Consider the following 20,509-nt stretch of genomic DNA (forward strand, 5'->3'; position numbering starts at 1 on the left):
CCATGATGTTTATATTCAAAATGATCATCATATTGTAAGAATTCCAGCATTGTAAATTATATTCTGGCCGGGTAATTTGTGTGAATTTTATGAGCTAAATAAAAAAAAATAATAAAAATTATTATTCTCCACCGCGTATATGAGTAGATGCACTGCGGAAAGTGAAAGTCCAGTTCTGGCAAGGTACCGCGTAAATGAGAAATCGCGGAAAGTGAAACCATGTAAAGCGGGGTAATACTGTATATATATATAAGCTTATTTTGGTCATTGGTCAACCATTATCCTCAAGTATTACTCAAACATAATTCCATCTTCACTAATGATGCTTGAAGTACGTCTAGCACAGTGGTTCTCAAACTGGGGGCCATGGCCCCCCAAGGGAGCCACAGCAAGCATTTAGGGGAGCCACAGCGGGCTGTTATAAATTGTACGTTTCCAAATAATGTTGGGAATCTGAATTAAACAAAACTTATATTACTTATTTTGACTTGGCTGAAGAGAATTTTCATTCTTTTTTTTGTTATTTTGTTTAATCATAATGACAATACAATTTTAATATTTACATACTCTGGTGCTATTTTTTTTATTTTTTACGGATTATTTAAGATTTCACATGTCCAGTCCCTGTCTGTGTGACAGGCACTGGACCGAGCTGCTGAACCGACTTGTTCAGTACGTGTCCATGTGTCATCCCTTTGCAAGTGGTGATAGGACCGAATAATCTCAGTCTGGCCTGGGATACCATCATGAAAACAGTGGAGGCCACGAGGATGTTGAAAATTCCTCAAGGGGGAATGGAGTGAAAAAGGTTGAGAACCAGTGGTCTAGCAACTATCACATGCGCCGATCTCAGCTGATTTCTTCTTCTCTTGTAATTGGTTGATGATTTTGTTAAATGAGCGATGATTGGCCAACTAGCTCCTGCACTGCCATCTACCTTCGGACAAGAGAACTGAATTTACAGGGTGAACACTAAAGTTTGGACTGCTTACGGGACTGTAATTAAATTTTGAGTATGAGAAATTTACGGGACTGTAAGGAGTCTGTAAGTTACAGTACCATATCTCTGCTATTGTATGTAAATGATGAGATGTTTTGAGTATGCGGCCCCAGGTAAATAAAATGCTGTAAATTTAAAGTTTAACCCCTTTCGTATTGGCGGGCATTCCTAAATCGGACGTTAGTAAGTCTGGGATCCCCTGTATACTGTATTGTACTGCATTTACACTCTTTTTTAAATACACAACATAAACATACAGTACCATTTACTCTCTCTAAGAATAAACAATATAAACATACCATTTCAGCTTTCTTTCTGAGGACCTCCAACTCCCATTGTAAAGCTTCTTTTTTACTGGTCAGGACCTTCACCTGTGCCTGACTTGTCTGAAATATAAAATTCTTCAAATTATTATGAAATTATTGGATATACAAATTTTCATCTTAACCACAAAATTTCAAAATACAGTCGGCCTTTAACATACGCGGGTTTACAATACACGGATTTGCAAATACGTGGATTGCCCTGCCAGAGGAATATTCTGTACACTGAAGTAATTGAAGTACATTCAAATCCCGCGCCATTCAACTCACGCGCGGCCTCGCGCGAGGCACCGAACACGGGACACCACCCGCTCCCGCAACCTCACACACACGCATAGCACGTCACGCCACCCCGCTCTCTCACTCAGTCTCACTGTAACGACGCTTGTGTTGACATCAGAATTGTAGTTGCTACCCTTGCTACCCATATTTATTTACCATGGCCCCTAAAAGAGTATCAAAGACACCAGCTGGAGTCACCCTTAAGTGGCAGAAGAAAGTGATGGCTCTGCAGGAGAAGGTGGAGTTGCTGAATCGGTTAAGGGAGGGAACGTCTTTCGCTGCTGTGGGGCGGCTGTATAACGTGAACGAAAGCACCATACGTACCATCAAGAAAAAGGAAAAAGATATCTGTGATGCTGTAAGTGCCAGTGCTCCACGCAGTGTTAAGCATGCCAGCCAAGTGAGGGAGAAGGCAATGGTGAAGATGGAGAAATGCCTTGTTTTTGTGGATAGAGGACCAGCATCGGAAAGGTGTAGTAGTGGACTCTATCCTTATCCGGGAGAAAGCTAAGTCTCTACACACATACTTCACGCCTGCAGCTAAGGAACCCGTACCCAGTACCAGTGCTGCTACCCCCACACCTGAGACACCTCAGACACCTCCGACACCTTTCCAAGCCAGCAAGGGGTGGTTTGACAATTTCAAGCGTCGATTTGGCCTGAAGGATGTGAAGATAACTGGGGAGGCTGCGTCAGCAGACACCATGGCTGCAAAAGCTTTCCCAGCAGAGTTTAAAGCAATACTCGAGGAGCAGAGTTACAAGCCAGAACAAGTTTGGAATATAGACGAAACAGGTAAGACAATAAATTACTACTGTACATTTAACCTTAAAAATGCTAAAATACCTGTTGTACTGTACGTACTGTATTGTGTTGTAAGAGAAAATGGGATAAATGCGTCTGAGTTTTATACAGTAGCTTTTATATTTTTATTCCGTAGTGATTTACCATACAGTGTGGTGTAATATTTTTATACCAATTTTGATACCATATATGTATAATAGTACAGGGTGTACTACGAGTATTTTCTTTTCCAACAGGTTTGTTCTGGAAAAAGAGGCCACAGCGCACTTTCATCGCCCAAGAAGAATGCCGTGCACCAGGATTCAAGGCAGCCAAGGACAGGTGCACCGTGCTATTTTGTGGCAATGCTGCGGGTCACCTCATTCGCCCAGGCTTCATATACAAGTCTAAGAAACCGCGTGCATTCAAACACAGGGACATGAGCTTGCTGCCTGTTTTCTGGATGTACAATAAGAAGGCCTGGACAACGAGCGACCTGTTTCTCAACTGGTTCCACCATTGTTTCCTGCCAGAGGTTGAACGCTACCCGCACCAGAAAGGATTTGAGTTCAAGATCCTGCTAATCCTCAACAATGCTCCTGGTTATCCACAGTCAGTGGAGGTGCTGCATGAAAAGGTACAGGTGTTGTTCCTTCCACCCAACACCACTGCACTTATCCAGCCAATGGACCAGGGACTTATCAAGACGTTCAAAGCTAACTACAGTAAATGTGTGATGGCCAGACTGCATTCAGCCTTAGACCATGACCAAAACCTGGATGTGCTTCAGTACTGGAAGAGCTTCAACATTGCCAACTGCTTATCTTTGGTGGCTGAATCTTTCAAGGATGTGAAGCCTGAGACAGTGAATGCCTGCTGGAAACCACTGTGGCCTGAATGTGTGAAAGATTTCACTGGATTTTCTCCTGACGAAGCCATCGCAGAGGCGGTGAAAAAGACCCAGGCACTGTCAAGGAAAGTGGCTGTTGAAGGCTTCCAGGACATGGCAGAGGACAAGATTAGGGAGCTAATCGAAGAGCACAACATTGAGCTGACCGAGGAGGATCTACAGGAGTTAGTAGACTCAGGCAAGGAAGAGGAAGAGGAAGCGAAAGGGAAAGAGGATGAGGAAGAGCACCAAGAAATAACGTTGGAGAAGTTGGGGGAGATGACCAGGATGATTGAGGCACTGAAAAACCTGGCCTATAGTATGGACCCCTCCATGGTGCGTGCCCTGAAATTCATGCGAGGGACGGATGACGTTTTTGTTCCATACAAAAACATCATGGAAGAAATGAAAAGAAAGAGACGACAACTCCCCATCACCATGTTCTTTGATCGCCGTTAAGTGAAAGTTCGGTTCTGGCGAGGCACCGCGTATATGAGAAATCGCGTTAAGTGAAACCGCGTTAAGCGGGGTACAACTGTAGTTTGAAATATTGCACAATAGATTCCTTAAACAACTTTAAAATAGGGTGGAGCAGAATTATATTGAATAAAAGAGATAGAAGAGTTCAAGAAGTAGGAAATGGAGTGATACCACAGGTGAATATCATAGAAAATGCACTGTTAAAAGGGATAACTATTTTAACATATATAATTTTAAAATATCTAATAAAATAACAGCAAATAAAGAACTATCAGTAAAGGACTCACCTTAACCCTTTAGGTGCGTAATTAAATTTCGCGCCTGTTCCTGAAAAGTGTCAATTATCCTGCCAAAAATGAATTTCATATAATCACATTTTCTATATGTTTTTCCTAGAGAACTTTTAGTATATTTTCCAAATCTGGAACAAAAATTCACATATGTGTGCAAATTTTAGAGAAAAAATGACATTTATACCCAAAAATGCAGGAAATTGGTATAAATCAATGTCTGGTATATGGCAAATAAATTTAATCAATTTGGTTACTAAACAGCAAATTTAGATATGTATTACATATTCAGATAATATCAAACAAAATAGTACAAAAATAAGCTATATTGCATTCAGGAAATACTCCTATACCTCAATACATAATATGTCCGCATGTCGTCTCATTTGGGGAAGTTTTTTCAAGGCCGTGGGATATCCCCGCTTGTCGCATTTAATTAATATAATATTTTGGGCGGGTTTACCCGCATGCCGCATCCAAAGGGTTAAAGTCAATGTATAACGGCGTATAGATGCTTTTGACAAAGGCTCTACAAGTCATTTGAAAGGCATTGAACTCAAGGCGGATCCAGCAGGGGGGACCCTCCCTTTTCATCAGAAAACTCCAATACTTTTCCTTATTGCAACACAGTATTGTACTCAGGCATTTTTGTATATCAGTCAACCCTCGCTTTACGCGGTCCCACTTTAGGCGTTTCCACGTTTACGCGGTACCCTGCCGAACACGGAATGCTCACTTTCCGCAGTGTGTGTACCCTTTTACGCAGAGAGCGGTGCGAGCAGGGTGTGCACAAGGTCGCCCAGTCATCAAAACATTACCGAGTTCTTCACCCGCCACCCACCACAGCCGGCCCAAGTCAGTGATAGTGATAGTGATAATGATAGTGAGGATATGGACTTATATGGACTTTGAGGGGTTTGACAAAGAGGCCTTGCAAGCCTCTGTGGTGGATAGTGATACAATTGATACAAGTGATACAGGTGAGGGCCAATAATCTGCCCTCTGCCTCGGAACCAACCCCCCATCCCCGTGTGCCCAGCCATCTTTTCTACAAATGTAAGTGTTAAAAAACCTAATATTATTGATATTTCTCTTAATTATTAATTGTGTGTGCATACCATCATAAAATTAAGAAGTTATTTTTACTACAACGTAGGTATTGTGTCTGAAAAAGTGGAGTTTGGGGGTCGGCCCGGTCTCTATTTCAATTAATCCCATATGTTATGTTGTTCACTATACGGGCCGCCGTGGGTTCAATTGACCGCGTAAAGTGAGGGTTCACTGTCTTAGTAAAAATTAATTACTATTGACCTCAGAATATTGACCAATATCAAGTGCACATGGCTTCAAAATGGCCTCAAAATGTCCATGATATTGGTCAGATTTAAAAAAAATTATGGGGACTTACAGCTACGCCCCTCCCCCCCCAGATGGCTCGCTTTGCTGTCCAGGTTCCCCCACCCAAAAATTCTTCGACCCTCCCCATTTTGATATTCCTGGATCCGCATGTTTTCGGTGTTTAGTATATGATAGTGTTCTTTTCATTTTTTCTAGTATGCAATGGTGTTGTTTTCGGTGTTCAGATGAGGAGGGGATACATAAACTCAAAATCAATTCGTAAAATTTTTACAAGTTAGGAAAGGTTAGGTAAGGTTTTCAAAGGTTGTTTGGTGTTATTTTTAGTATTTTACCCCACATATTTCTTTGTACAGTGAGCCCTCGAAGATTTAGACCCAGTAAATCCGGATTTCGGAAGATTCGGACAAAATTTGGGGGTTCCAGGGGCTAAGAAGCCTCCCTAAAAAGCATTACCAAAACAGAGCAAAGATCATCTTAGGCCCGTGTAACTAAGATGTCAGCGCACGGGACACAGGTGCCTGAGGCAGGAAATGCCTTCTGAGCGTTTAAAGGTTAATCACACTTTCCACGTTAAACTCGAACGTTAAAAATCGGTCAAACCTGTTGAATACAATTCATTATAGTATTTCAAATTAATAATACATAGACAATCATACATAAATGTTTAATCCAATATATATTCATATAACAATCATAGCTATGTAATTAGTCTAATCTTAACACTTATAATGAGTACTTAATTTGCCATATTTCTATGTTGTCACAATGATAACTGATGCAATGGACACAGTCTACCTGCATAAACTTAAGTACAAGTTAAACTTACGTGTTGAAAGTCTCAATAGAAACATGTTTGGTGTTGACTCTATGATGGGGATAGCTACAGTGGTAGTGCCCTGCCCGGCGTCACATGCCCAGCCCTGGCTGGCCGACTTTGCTGCGTCAGGCGTTTATACGCAAACAAGCTCCCCTTACTACCACCCAACACCCCAACCTCCTCTGGGTCTCTCCATCTCCACCTTCTCAATACTCTATATACAGTATACTGGCAGGCATGCCCAATAAACATGACAAGACTTGCAGCCTAACATAATGTTTGTTTATGTGTCATCCTACTCATTACTGCTTGCAGTAACAGATACAATGTTTCTTATTATGTTATTGAAGGTAAATGCATGTTTTATATACATTTGTTTATCACTGTGTCTGTCACTGTTTTCAAATTAGACTACAAGATATATTTTGATCGTACGCCTGGCAACGGAAGCAATTGAGTGACCACTAGTTAGAGCGTCATCTGCTCTTGTAATGCTACTCACTCCCTGCTATATTTTACTGGATTTACTGTTATTATTAGTGTTTACTGATATAATAGTAGTTAATCATGGCATTGTAGCCAGGTTAGACCCATCACTGTAACCATGCACACACCATCCTACACAGCATTGCAAGGGAATTGGCATCTCAGCTGGTCTTCTTCACTATGGTGTAGCAGGGAGAGTAACAAATGGCGACTGTGTTAAACTTTCATATAGCTTTATTTACTGATTTGGCAATACAGTAAGTCCTCTTTTAACGTTGTCCCCAACAACGTCGTTTCATTATAGAGTCGCTAATCTTTAGATACCGATGATTAAGGCAACGTCCCACTGATTCGGTATAACGTCGCCACAAACTACTTTGTATGGCGCATCACCCTCTCTCACCCAGTCAGAGCGGGAGGAGGAGCCACCCTCCGGGTCTCAGTGACTCGCCACCCTCCTCCTCTTCACTACCCACCACACACTCGCTCCACCTCCGCCCATCAGTGAGTACAATACAAAATTTTTTAGTTTATTTATCTTTTTTGAAGTATGCCTGTAATATATACTATTTTCTATAAAAATTCCATTGAATTTATGTACAGTAAGTCCTCATTTAACGTTGCCCCCGATAATGTTGTTTTTTATAACGTCACTATTCTTTAGATACCAATAATTCAGTTAACGTCCAGATGACTCAATATAACGTCATTTTAAGTGTCGTCACGGACTACTTTTTACGGCGCATCACCCTCTCTCTTTTTGCCGCACTACCCTCTCTCATCTTGGCGCACTACCCTCTCTCATCTTGGCGCACTACCTCTCACTCACGGAACGTCTCAGCGTCCCCAATCGCTGCCAGTCTTTGTAAGGCTTCCACAATATTCGTGCATGTTTAAGTGTTTTTGCTCTTAATACTGTACTCAAACAATATGAAATGACTTCCAAGCACCCATCGAGTGTTATTGATGTTAGTGTTGTGAAGAAGCAACATAAGACCATTAGCCTTGCTACGAAAATGGAGGTTTTAAACCGTTTTGAAAAAGGGGAATGCTCAGTGGACAAAGCTGCTGCTCTAGGTCTAACCCCCCACAAGAGTGTGTACAGTACTATCCGGACCAACATGGACAAGATTAAGGTTAGTGCTGGAAGTGGTACTATTTTCTATAAAAATGCCATTGAATTTCTGTACAGTTGTACCCCACTTAACGCGGTCAATAGAACCCAGAGGGTCCCGTGTTAAGTGAAATCCGCGTTAAGTGAACAACAGAACATATGGGATTAATTCCAATAGAAACCAGCCCGACCCCCAAACTCCACTTTTTGAAGACACATAACTATGTTGTAGTAAAAATAACATCTTAATTTTATGATGGTACATGCACACAATTAATACTTAAGAGAAATTGAGAAATACAGTCGCCAAGTTAATGTCCATTCAAATAATGGACTCAACTCCCTCCCCCTCTTCTCACACTACACTGCTGGCTCTTCCCTCTCTGAGAAATTTTTGGGGGAAAACCACTAAATTTTAATAAATAATACCTCAAACTAACGTTAGGATAATACAATTGACATTGCTGGATTCCTTGTAAGACCAGGAATATTTTGAATATAAATGTCATATATTTTGCACAAAAGATAACATATTTACTAGAGAAAACATTTTATCTAAAATTTGTATGTCTAATGCAAAATATATGATGTTTATATTCAAAATGATCACCAAATTGTAAGAATTCCAGCAATGTAAATTATATTCTGGCCGGGTAATTTGTATGAATTTTATGAGCTAAAACAAATATCTTCAGTTAATAAAAAAAAAAATATTCTTCAGGACACTATCTGTCAATCAAAGTACTCCACCTTGCCTCCCCCCTCTTGCAACCGCGCGGTCAGTCCCAACCCTCCCCCCCACCCCCCACCAATCCTCCCTTCAAGAGAAGAGTGGGTGAAAAAAATAAATTTTAACATTTTGTATTTAATAATACCTCAGATTAAAGTTAGGATAATATAATTGACATTGCTGGATTCCTTGTAAGACCAGGAATATTTTGAATATAAATGTCATATATTTTGCACAAAAGATAACATATTTACTAGAGAAAACATTTTATCTAAAATTTGTATGTCTAATGCAAAATATATGATGTTTATATTCAAAATGATCATCAAATTATAAGAATTCCAGCAATGTAAATTATATTCTGACCGGGTAATTTGTATGAATTTTATGAGCTAAAACAAATATCTTCAGTTAAAAAAAAAAAAAATATTCTTCACGGGGTAACAGATGGTCGGTCGGTCCCTCCCTCCCCCCCACCCCCCACCAACCGTCCCAAGGAGATGTGTGGGAAAACCACTAAATTTTAATAAATAATACCTCAAACTAAAGTTAGGATAATATAATTGACATTGCTGGATTCCTTGTAAGACCAGGAATATTTTGAATATAAATGTCATATATTTTGCACAAAAGATAACATATTTACTAGAGAAAACATTTTATCTAAAATTTGTATGTCTAATGCAAAATATATGATGTTTATATTCAAAATGATCACCAAATTATAAGAATTCCAGCAATGTAAATTATATTCTGGCCGGGTAATTTGTATGAATTTTATGAGCTAAAACAGGCAGTCAGGCAGGGTGGCGGGTGGGGCAAATCTAAAAATAGCGTCTCGAGCCGGACACTCACCGCGTATATGTGGAAAAAATCCGTGTTAAGTGAAAGTTCAGCTCTGGCGAGGCACCGCGTATATGATAAAACGCGTTAAGTGAAACCGCGTTAGGCGGGGTAATACTGTATATGAATTGTATTTCATGTGTCAAAGGGAGGCTCAGGAGCGTAACTCCCGTATTTTATCTATTTCTTATGGGGAAAATTGATTCTGTTAATGTTGTTTCCGTTAATGTTGCGGTTATCAGGAATGGAACCATGACATTAAGCGATGACTTACTGTATATGAGGCACTCCGACAGTGCCCACGTGGACACCCCAGTAATGCTTGGTGATAGTGATTTTGGTTGTGAATTTAGTGTTGATTATGGTGATACAAGTGCTACTGGCGATGGTGCAGGTGACGTGCATGAGAATGTTGGTGATGAGCTACTTGTTGATGTTGGGAAGCCTAGTGTTGGTGGTGGTGGAGCACCACATAATGCAGATTGCAGGGGTCAGGAGCGTACCCCCCAAGACCCTATAGAAAAAAAAATAGGATGAGAGAGCATAGGGTTGACGAGTGGGCGAAGGAAGTTGCCAAGCGTAAACGTAATTTGGGTGAGGAGTACTGTATGTAAGTTACAACACCATTAAAGTAGTCAAGGCAAGGCAGGTCGGCATCACAACAAGAATATACAGACTGTAAGTAGGTAGAAGTGGACAGTGACGAGACATGCATTGACCTTGATAGTGATGAAAGTGAGCCTGACCCAACGATTGCGGGCATCAATAATCAATGATTTAGTTGATGAAGAATCTGTGTGGTGATTTTTAGAGAGGGCAGAGAAAGACTTTGGTCAGTACGTGATTGATTATGATGAGGCCATTAAAGTTATACGCACTCCTCAGGATTTATGTAACTTCAAGTTGCTACAATCTTCAGGGATAATAAAATGAAGGAACTGAACAAAGTTTGCATAATCTTTGATAAAAACAGTACTGTATTATGACAATACAGGTAGTCCCCGACTTACGACTGCTTGGACTTACGTCCATCTGTACTTACCACCTGCTCTGACCTTACGACCATCGGGACATACGACCGCGGCAGTCGTGACCAAAAATATTTTCAAATGACGCGCGCATTTTCTATACCGAAACGTTTCTGTCCTGGGCAAGAGCGTGGGTGCACTCACTCAGTGGAGCGCTTTGTTTGTGTTTGGCTATCGTATCCTATACTGATCGCGCTGTGAACTTTCGTTATTATCGTATTTAATTGACTTTATAATGACTGGAAAGCATAAAAGTGAGAGTGTTGGTGGTGCTCCAAAGAAAAGGAGACAGGCAATTACTTTTGAGATGAAAATGAAGATAATAACTCAGCAAGAGAATGGAAAGACTGTAGCAACACTCTCACGTGACCTGGGTTTCTCACACTCGACCATATCCACTATTCTGAAGGATAAGGAACGTATTCGTGATGTAGTGAAAGGAACAACACCAATAAAGGGAACTATAATTTCAAAGAAAAGACAAGGTCCTATTCACGATATGGAAAAATTATTGGTGATATGGATAGAAGACCAAATACAGAAGAGTGTACCCTTAAGCCTTCTAACCATACAGGCTAAAGCAAGAAGCCTGTTCCAAAGCCTGAAGGAGCAGGCAGGAGATGAATGTGATCAAACCTTTACAGGAAGTCATGGGTGGTTTGATAGATTTAAAAAACGCTACAGTCTACACAATGTTAAGGTGAGTGGAGAGGCAGCTAGTGCTGATGTTGGTGCTGCCGAAGCTTCTAAGGAGGAGTTAGCATGAAGTGATTGTGGAAGGGAATTATTTGCCTGAGCAAATATTCAATGTGGATGAGACTGGATTATTGTGGAAGCGCATACCTGAGCGGACATACAGTTTCAAAGGAGTTAATGAAAATGAAGTTATTTCGGATATTAGTAACAAAATAGTGGAGTTAGGTAAACTGCTGGAGTTAAACATTGATAATGAAGATGTTGAACAGTTGGTTGAAAGTGTAGCAGAAGAGCTCAGTAACAAGGATCTTATTGAACTAGATGCACAGAAAAGTGCAGAGGAAGAAGAGAGATAAAACGTAGAAGAAGAACCTGCACCCCACAAAAAGTTTTCAGTGAAACTAATGGTAGAGGCATTTGCTACAATTAATAAAGGAATACAAATGTTTGATGGCATGGATCAAAATTATGAGCGTTATGCCAAAGTTGACAGAATGATCCAAGATGCACTTGCTTGCTACAGAGAAATTTATAATGAAAAGAAAAAGCAAACTGTGCAACCTAAATTGGACATCTATTTTAAGAAGTCCCCCAGTGCTGTCTCACGCCCTACCAGTGCTGCCTCTTCACTCCCTCAAGATGATCCAATACCTTCAACCAGCAAGTATCCACAGCACATAAACCTGTCTGAAGAAAGCGACATTGATGACCCACCCAGCCCTGTCTCCTCCTCTGCTTCATCCAATTAATATAGTCTCCATGTATCCTGTAAATAGAAAATTATGGGGGCCCCGTGTGCATTCAGCTGACTGCATTAAAGGTAAGTGCTCAGTCACACTGTATCCATTCCTCATTATTTATCAATTTTACTGTACTGTATCCTTTCCTCATTATTTATTACAGTCAACCCTCTCTTTACGCGGTCCCACATTCCGCGTTTCCACGTTTACACGGTGCCCTGCCAGAACTCAGGATGCTCACATTCCGTGGTGGGTGTACCCCTTTACGCGGGTGAAGTATAATTTTTTTATCTAGCTCATAAAATTCATACAAATTATCCGGCCAGAATATAATTTACATTGCTGGAATTCTTACAATTTGATGATCATTTTGAATATAAACATCATAGATTTTGCATTAGACATACAAATTTTAGATATAATGTTTACTCTGAGTAAATATGTTATCTTTTGTGCAAAATATATGACATTTATATTCAAAATATTCCTGGTTTTACAAGGAATCCAGCAATGACAATTATATTATCCTAACTTTAATCTGAGGTATTATTTAATACTAAATGTTAAAATCAAGTTTTTTCACCCAACCTTTCTCTTGAAGGGAGGGTTGGTGGAGGGTGGGGGGGAGGGTTGGGACGGACCGACCATCTGGCGCTTGGAAGAGGGGGGGGGAGGCAAGGTTGGGGTACTTTGATTGACAGATAGTGTAGTGAAGAATATTATTTTTTTTATTAACTGAAGATATTTGTTTTAGCTCATAAAATTCATACAAATTACCCGGCCAGAATATAATTTACTGTACATTGCTGGAATTCTTACAATTTGATGATCATTTTGAATATAAACTTCATAGATTTTGCATTAGACATACAAATTTTAGATATAATGTTTACTCTGAGTAAATATGTTATCTGTTGTGCAAAAGATATGACATTTATATTCAAAATACTGTATTCCTGGTCTTACAAGGAATCTAGCAATGTCAATTATATTATCCTAACTTTAGTTTGAGGTATTATTTATTAAAATTTAGTGGTTTTCCCCCCAAAATTTCTCAGAGAGGGAAGAGCCAGCGAGTGTAGTGTGAGAAGAGGGGGAGGGAGTTGAGTCCATTATTTGAATGGACATTAACTTGGCGACTGTATTTCTCTATTTCTCTTAAGTATTAATTGTGTGCATGTACCATCATAAAATTAAGATGTTATTTTTACTAGAACATAGGTATTGTGTTGGAAAAAGTGGAGTTTGGGGGTCAGCTGGTCTCTATTTCATTTAATCCCATATGTTATGTTATTCACTTTACGCGTTTCTCACTTTCACTTTCCGCGGTACCCTGTGGGTTACATTAACCGCGTAAAGTGAGGGTTGACTCTTTACTGTACTGCATTTCATTTTAGATTTTTTTTTTTTTTTTTTCATCTATGTCGGACTTATGACCATGTCGGACTTGCGACCTGGATTTGGGTCCCTTACCCCGTCGTAAGTCGGGGAGCACTTGTACATTTATCATAATGCTGTTTTACCGAAGATTATGAAAACTTTCTCCGCCTTTGTATGCGTATGTTAATTATGTTGGGGGAGGGGGGGGGAAGAGTGTAGTGGTGTTTCCTTATTATTGCACACTATTATACTTAACAATATTATAAATCTTTCGCTAATAATAGGGACGGAAAGATAAATACTGATAGGCAAATGAGTTTTTTATTATTTATATATATATATATATATATATATATATATATATATATATATATATATATATATATATATATATATATATATATATATATATATATATATATATATATATATATATATATATATATATATATATATATATATATATATATATATATATATATATATATATATATATATATATATATATATATATTTGGGGGGTATTTAGCTGCACAATAACAAAAAATTAACCCTCTAGCTTAAAAAACAAAAAAGTTATGGTTGTTTGAACTTTGAAAAACTTTAAATTTGTTTTTCTCAGCTTTTTTAATTTGGCGCTTCACCCCCTTCTGATGCGGAGCGCCTCATATGTAATGTATTTTATGGGGCAAAGGGGGTCTGGAGAACGTAACTCCCGTAATAAATCTATTTCTTATGGGGAAAATTTATTCTTTTATCGTTGTTTCCGTTAACACCGCGGATTTCAGTAACGGAACCAAGATGTTAGCGAGGACTTACTGTACAGTATTTTTTGTTGTAACTTATTTATTGGTATTATTTTTATTTATTCCTCATAATGTGTTGTGTAATGGATAAAAATCTGCCACATGGCAGCACAAAAATTTTGACTAAGTCACAGGTTGCTGATCAGACTTCTGCCTCATTTACACACAATTGCAGGGTTTCAATTGTTTCTCTTACTACAGTGGTCCCTCGGTTAACGAGCACAATTCGTTCCAGAAGGTTGCTCGTTAACCGAAAAATTAGTTAACCGAAACCATTGTATCAATGGGTTTTTGGGTAATTGGTTCCACCTCACCGAAAATTGCCTAAAGTCAACAAAAAAGGTAGTAAAGTACACTTGCTTTGAGGTGTGTATGTAGAAGGCTCCTGGATGATGATGCTGATGTGAATTTGAAGTGGGAGGTGGAGGAGGAGAAGGGAGAAGAGAAGGAAGTGGAGGTGGAGGAGAAGCATTTTACTGCTTCTTGGAAGGTGAGTCACCTTCCATGAAAATGTCAGGAACCTCTGGACTGACAGATTTTCCCGCAGGTACATCCTCTCTCCTTCTTGAAGTGGAAGGCTGAGGGCTAGCATCTTGTTCCCGCTGCCTTTTAGTGAAGAAACTGTCAAATTTTGTCTGTGGGGCATCTCTCCTCCTCATCATTAACTGATGTTTGAAGAAGGAGACCACTGTGTCCTCAACATTACACAAAGCTAATTCTGATTTTTCCACATCTGGGTGGCTTGAAGCCAGTTTCCTTAACTTCTCCCAGTGGTCAACAACATCTTTCAAATCTGAAGTTGACATATGGTCATCACTTTCCTTTTCCTCCTCACCACTGTCAGCCTCTAACATCTCATCCAGTTGCTGCAAGTCTTCAGGAGTAAGTTCCTGCTCATGAGACATCATAAGCTCTTCTACATCATCCTCCTCCACTTCAAGGCCCAATGACTGACCAATGGACACAATCTCCTGGTCCAACTCTGCTTCTTCCTGAAATCCCTCAAAATCATGGACTACTAATGGCCACAGTGCTTTCCATGAAGAATTGAGGGATCTAGTGGAGACTTCTTGCCATGAGGACACAATCAGTTTTACAGCCTCCAGGATGTTGTATTGTGTCTTCCAGAACTGTGACAGTGTTAGATCAGGATCAGTGGAAGTTGCCTGATGACACCTCCTGAACATTTTCTTCATGTACAGCTTCTTAAAGTTGCTGATCACATTCTGGTCCATTGGCTGTATAATTGATGTAGTGTTGGGAGGCAAAAACAACACTTTCACAAAGTCAAATTGAGACTCCAAAGTGCTGGCAAGGTCAGGGTCATGACCAGGAGCATTATCCATAAGGAGAAGAGCCTTTAAAGGGAGTTTATTGGTGGTTAGGTAGCTCTTCACAGAAGGACAAAACACCTCAACAGCCCATTCACTAAAGAGCTGTCTTGTTACCCATGCCTTACGGTTGGACTTCCAAGCTGTCTTCTTACCAATTTTTGTTGCTTGAACACCCTGGGGTTCTCAGAATGGTAGACAAGCATAGGCTTCAGTCGGAAATCCCCTGAAGCATTGGCACCAAGCAATAGAGTGAGACGGTCTTTCATGGGTTTATGCCCAGGTAAAGAGGCTTCATCTCTGGCGATGAATGTCCTTTTGGGCATCTTTTTCCAGAACAGCCCAGTTTCGTCCACATTGAGTACTTGCTGTGGAAGATAATTTTCTGTATCCATCAGTTCTTTAAATTCCACTAAAAATATTGCTGCCCCTTCCTTATCAGCACTGGCAACCTCACCATGCCTAACAACACTAAAAATATCACTTATTTTCTTAAATTTTTCGAACCAGCCCTTGCTGGACTTAAACTCTTCAAAGTCTGTGCCTGAAAAACCAGGTTGATCTACCTTTAAATGTTCGTATATTTCCCTGGCTCTTTCACAAATAAATTCACTGAATCACCTTCATCTGTTTTCCCCTAATCCAAATGAGAAGTAACCTCTCTGTTTCTGCTATTAGGGATCTACTTTTGAACACTCTGGTAGATTTGTCTCTCACTTTCACTTCCTTGAATTTGTCTTTCTGTGAAAGAATTGTCGACACAGTTGATGTCGACATGCCATATTCTTTGCTTAGCACATTTGTTCTAATGCCTTCTTCATTTTTCTTAATAATTTCCTGTTTCACCTGGATAGAAATTGCCTTTCTTGATTTCTTGGGACCCATGCTGGATTCAAAAACAATTTTAACACGTGATATTTTAAGTTTAATTGCTGTAAATAAAGAATATTTTCTTTAAATCAACACTGCACTGTGCTATATATATCATCAATATGTAAAATAAATTTCAAAGTAAGCAATAATTTGACTGAAAACACAGGAAAAAAGCATTTATGTTGAAGAGAGTCTGAAGCAAGTTGTTACCTCCACTGAAAAGACACAGAGACTGACGCCTGTATGGTGTGTTGACATGCTGTTTGGCGCGCTAAAAACTAGTTTCCCTGTACAGTGAACGCTCACTTTACGTGGTCAATTGAACCCACGGCGGCCCGCGTAAAGTGAGAAACGCGTAAAGTGAACAACATAACATATGGGATTAATTGAAATAGAGACCGGGCCGACCCCCAAACTCCACTTTTTCAGACACAATACCTATGTTGTAGTAAAAATAACTTCTTAATTTTATGATGGTATGCACACACAATTAATAATTAAGAGAAATATCAATAATATTAGGTTTTTTAACACTTACATTAGTAGAAAAGATAGCTGGGCACACGGGGATGGGGGGTTGGTTCCGAGGCAGAGGGCAGATTATTGGCCCTCACCTGTATCAATTGTATCACTATCCACTACAGAGGCTTGCAGGCTCTCTTTGTCAAACTCATCAAAGTCCATATAAGTCCATATCCTCACTATCATTATCACTATCACTGACTTGGGCCGGCTGTGGTGGGTGGTGGGTGAAGAACTCGGTAATGTTTTGATGACTGGGCGACCTTGTACGCACCCTGCTCGCGCCGCTCTCCGCGTAAAAGGGTACACACACCGCGGAAAGTGAGCATTCCGTGTTCGGCAGGGTACCGCGTAAACGTGGAAACGCGTAAAATGGGACCGCGTAAAGCGAGGTTTGACTGAACTTAAATTATGTTAAATAATTGTTAAAATTACTTAAAATTTTAATATAAGACTTTAAATTATTGAACAGTACAAACTTCTTGATATTTACTAAAATAGTAAGGAATTTAAGCCCTAGAACCGATTACTGTATTGGCGGATTAATACGACAGCTAGTGTGCAAGCAAAAAATGTTGAGGGGCACTCGTAAGGAATTCGTTAATCGAGGGAATGCTCGTTAACTGAAGTTAAGAATCTTATGGAAGGTAATTCGTTAACCGAAGTTAAGAATCTTATGGAAGGTAATTCGTTAACCGAAATTTCGTTAACCGAGGCACTCGTTAACCGAGGGATCACTGTATTGACAACACAACATACATTTTTGTATCTATTTATGGTTATTATTATTATTGTGATCATGGGTATTTTATATCACACACAATTGTTCTAAATTAGTTCTGGAACTCTTAGCGGCAGGGATGACGTAAACATTTATTCCGGACTTTCTTTATTACAAAAGAGTTTTGAGTACACTTTTATAGGAATACTTAAGTGGGGTGTTCACGCCCCTGTAAGTGGCAAGATTTTGGCTTCTCCTCTCGCTAAGAGCGTGAGAGTCAAGGAGGAGCGGGAGAGGTATTTGTTAAATCAGCTTGACCTGGCTCAATCTCTGATGAAGTTATAAACTCAGCATGTATAACATGAACAACTACTGAGACATTGTTGAATAACTTAGTAAATAATTTGGTATTATACATTTGGGTGAATATTTATATAATACAAATGGTTCTGTTACACCGTTTGCTTGGCCAACTCCAACCGAGTCCTCATTGTTTAAATCCTAGGTATACCTAACCTTGTTACAATAAAGTGTGCTTTAGCTAAACTTTTGCTTCGTGCACATGCTTTTGCAATTCCTTCCGAAAAGTCTTCTTAGAAACTATTGTGTACCTTGAAGAAATCTTCCTGTAACAAATTATCATAATAATCAAAGAACTGATAAATATGATGGTAGGTATAATGAAACCAGGTAGGATTATACCAGAAGATATGTATAAAGGAAGAGAATCCTGTAAATCAGGAAAATGTGTCTCATAAATATAAGAGAGAAATTTAAGCTTATTAGATACAATATCTAAGACTGCTGAAATTTATATTCAGGAAAAATGGTATGGGTACTAGTTCAGAAATAATGTTTGTGATAAATGCAAGATGATGGTGTAAAGGCTGTAACGAGCAGGATGGTTGTCCGTCGCTCGTTTGCTTGTTCGCGGGCCCACTAGGGGGGGTACACGGAGGTGAGAAGGTCGCTGCTGCCTCGTTGCACACCAGACACTAGCCAGCCAGCACCACAGCTGCACTTCCCCCGCTGTTCGATCCAACACTGGTTGTGTACTCATCTGAAGCTCCTGGGGTTCGTGGGCTGATTCCCCAGTCCTTCATTATTCGGCTGTCAATCTCCCGACATCTACTCCAGCTACTACCGCAGCTGCCATGTCATCGCCACTTCCTCCATGCCCTATCCACCGTCTGTGCCCTGGCGTCTCTCCTGTGTGCCAAGACATCACCCACCAATGCCGGCGCCAAGTGAGGAAGCTACCCTGAACCTTCCCCCTGAGAGCAGACCTCCGCGTTAACAGAACATTCCACCGGGCTGCAGCCGTAGGAAATATCCGTACTTTGTTTGACTCCCATAATTGTTTGACTCTCGTAATCGTTTGACTGCTGGAATTGTTTGACTCCTGTATTTGTTTATTTAATATTTGTGTGAGTGGTGTCAATTATTGTGATCATTTTCGTAGTAAGGAGATGTCAATCTCTAACGGTTGTTTGTTACCCCTTGGAAACCCATGGTTCTTGACTTTCCTTTTATAAGATCCTGATTAGGCTGGCAAAGGATTTATATCCCAAAGTCCAAGGCCCTTACAAGTGGTGACCTTGCCAGGATTGTCTCTCACCTTGGTTTCTGAGGGTTAACATTCGTTACCGGTGTTTGTTGTAAGTTGCCGAGTGTGCTCCGCTTGCTGTCTGAGGCCCGGAAGTAAGTGTTGTTTGGTGCTTATCCCTTCCTTCAGTTGTGCTAATTTTGTTGCTCTCCCTCATGCTAGGGAAGTTAATTAGTGTTGGTTGGGGTGCACTGTGGATGCTGCCATAGCATTTTGTTATTGATTCACCTGGTGCGGTTCTTTTCCCTGAGGTGATTTAACCGGACTGGGTGCGAAACAAGGTTTCCTCCAGCCGGATCAAATCATTAATGGTTTGATTGAGCCACTAAGTGGTTACTTTTGGCTAGTTGCGGGGTAAGTTGTTTAATTTGTCACTTTGGCTCTTGGCCTTTTGTATCATTATGTCTAGTTTCGAGGAGTTGAAAGGTCAAGCGGTGGCCCTGGGTCTGACAGGTGCGGAGGTTGGTCGGTATGTGGTCACCCAACAGAAGAGAGAGAGAGAGAGAGAGAGAGAGAGAGAGAGAGAGAGAGAGAGAGAGAGAGAGAGAGAGAGAGAGAGAGAGAGAGAGAGAGAGAGAGAGAGAGAGAGAGAGAGAGAGAGAGAGAGAGAGAGAGAGAGAGAGAGAGAGAGAGAGAGAGAGAGAGAGAGAGAGAGAGAGAGAGAGAGAGAGAGAGAGAGAGAGAGAGAAGAGAGAGAGAGAGGAGAGAGAGAGAGAGAGAGAGAGAGAGAGGAGAGAGAGAGAGAGAGAGAGAGAGAGAGAGAGAGAGAGAGAGAGAGAGAGAGAGAGAGAGAGAGAGAGAGAGAGAGAGAGAGAGAGAGAGAGAGAGAGAGAGAGAGAGAGAGAGAGAGAGAGAGAGAGAGAGAGAGAGAGAGAGAGAGAGAGAGAGAGAGAGAGAGAGAGAGGAGAGAGAGAGAGAGAGAGAGAGAGAGAGAGAGAGAGAGAGAGAGAGAGAGAGAGAGAGAGAGAGAGAGAGAGAGAGAGAGAGAGAGAGAGAGAGAGAGAGAGAGAGAGGGAGAGAGAGAGAGAGAGAGAGAGAGAGAGAGAGAGAGAGAGAGAGAGAGAGAGAGAGAGAGAGAGAGAGAGAGAGAGAGAGAGAGAGAGAGAGAGAGAGAGAGAGAGAGAGAGAGAGAGAGAGAGAGAGAGAGAGAGAGAGAGAGAGAGAGAGAGAGAGAGAAGAGAGAGAGAGAGAGAGAGAGAGAGAGAAAGAGAGAGAGAGAGAGAGAGAGAGAGAGAGAGAGAGAGAGAGAGAGAGAGAGAGAGAGAGAGAGAGAGAGAGAGAGAGAGAGAGAGAGAGAGAGAGAGAGAGAGAGAGAGAGAGAGAGAGAGAGAGAGAGAGAGAGAGAGAGAGAGAGAGAGAGAGAGAGAGAGTTCGAATTAGCTAAGTTGCAGGCAGAAAAAAGACATAGAA

General features: G+C 40.5%; 1 protein-coding gene across 3 annotated transcripts in view; it reads right to left on the minus strand.

Annotated features, from left to right (window-relative positions):
* LOC121855926 (dynein regulatory complex subunit 4-like) overlaps nt 1-20,509 on the minus strand; it is a 296,945-nt gene that overhangs the window by 91,524 nt on the left and 184,912 nt on the right. For 2 of the 3 annotated variants that reach the window (XM_042351134.1, XM_042351133.1), the window contains exon 8: nt 1,300-1,386. In XM_042351134.1, the coding sequence (XP_042207068.1) occupies nt 1,300-1,386 (87 nt within the window). Of the gene's footprint in view, nt 1-737; nt 938-1,299; nt 1,387-20,509 lie in introns of those variants that run through there. The other variant, XM_042351135.1, reaches the window with a different exon arrangement.

Source organism: Homarus americanus, unplaced genomic scaffold (genome assembly GCF_018991925.1).
Source record: "Homarus americanus isolate GMGI-L3 unplaced genomic scaffold, GMGI_Hamer_2.0 scaffold19117, whole genome shotgun sequence".
Taxonomy (NCBI): domain Eukaryota; kingdom Metazoa; phylum Arthropoda; class Malacostraca; order Decapoda; family Nephropidae; genus Homarus; species Homarus americanus.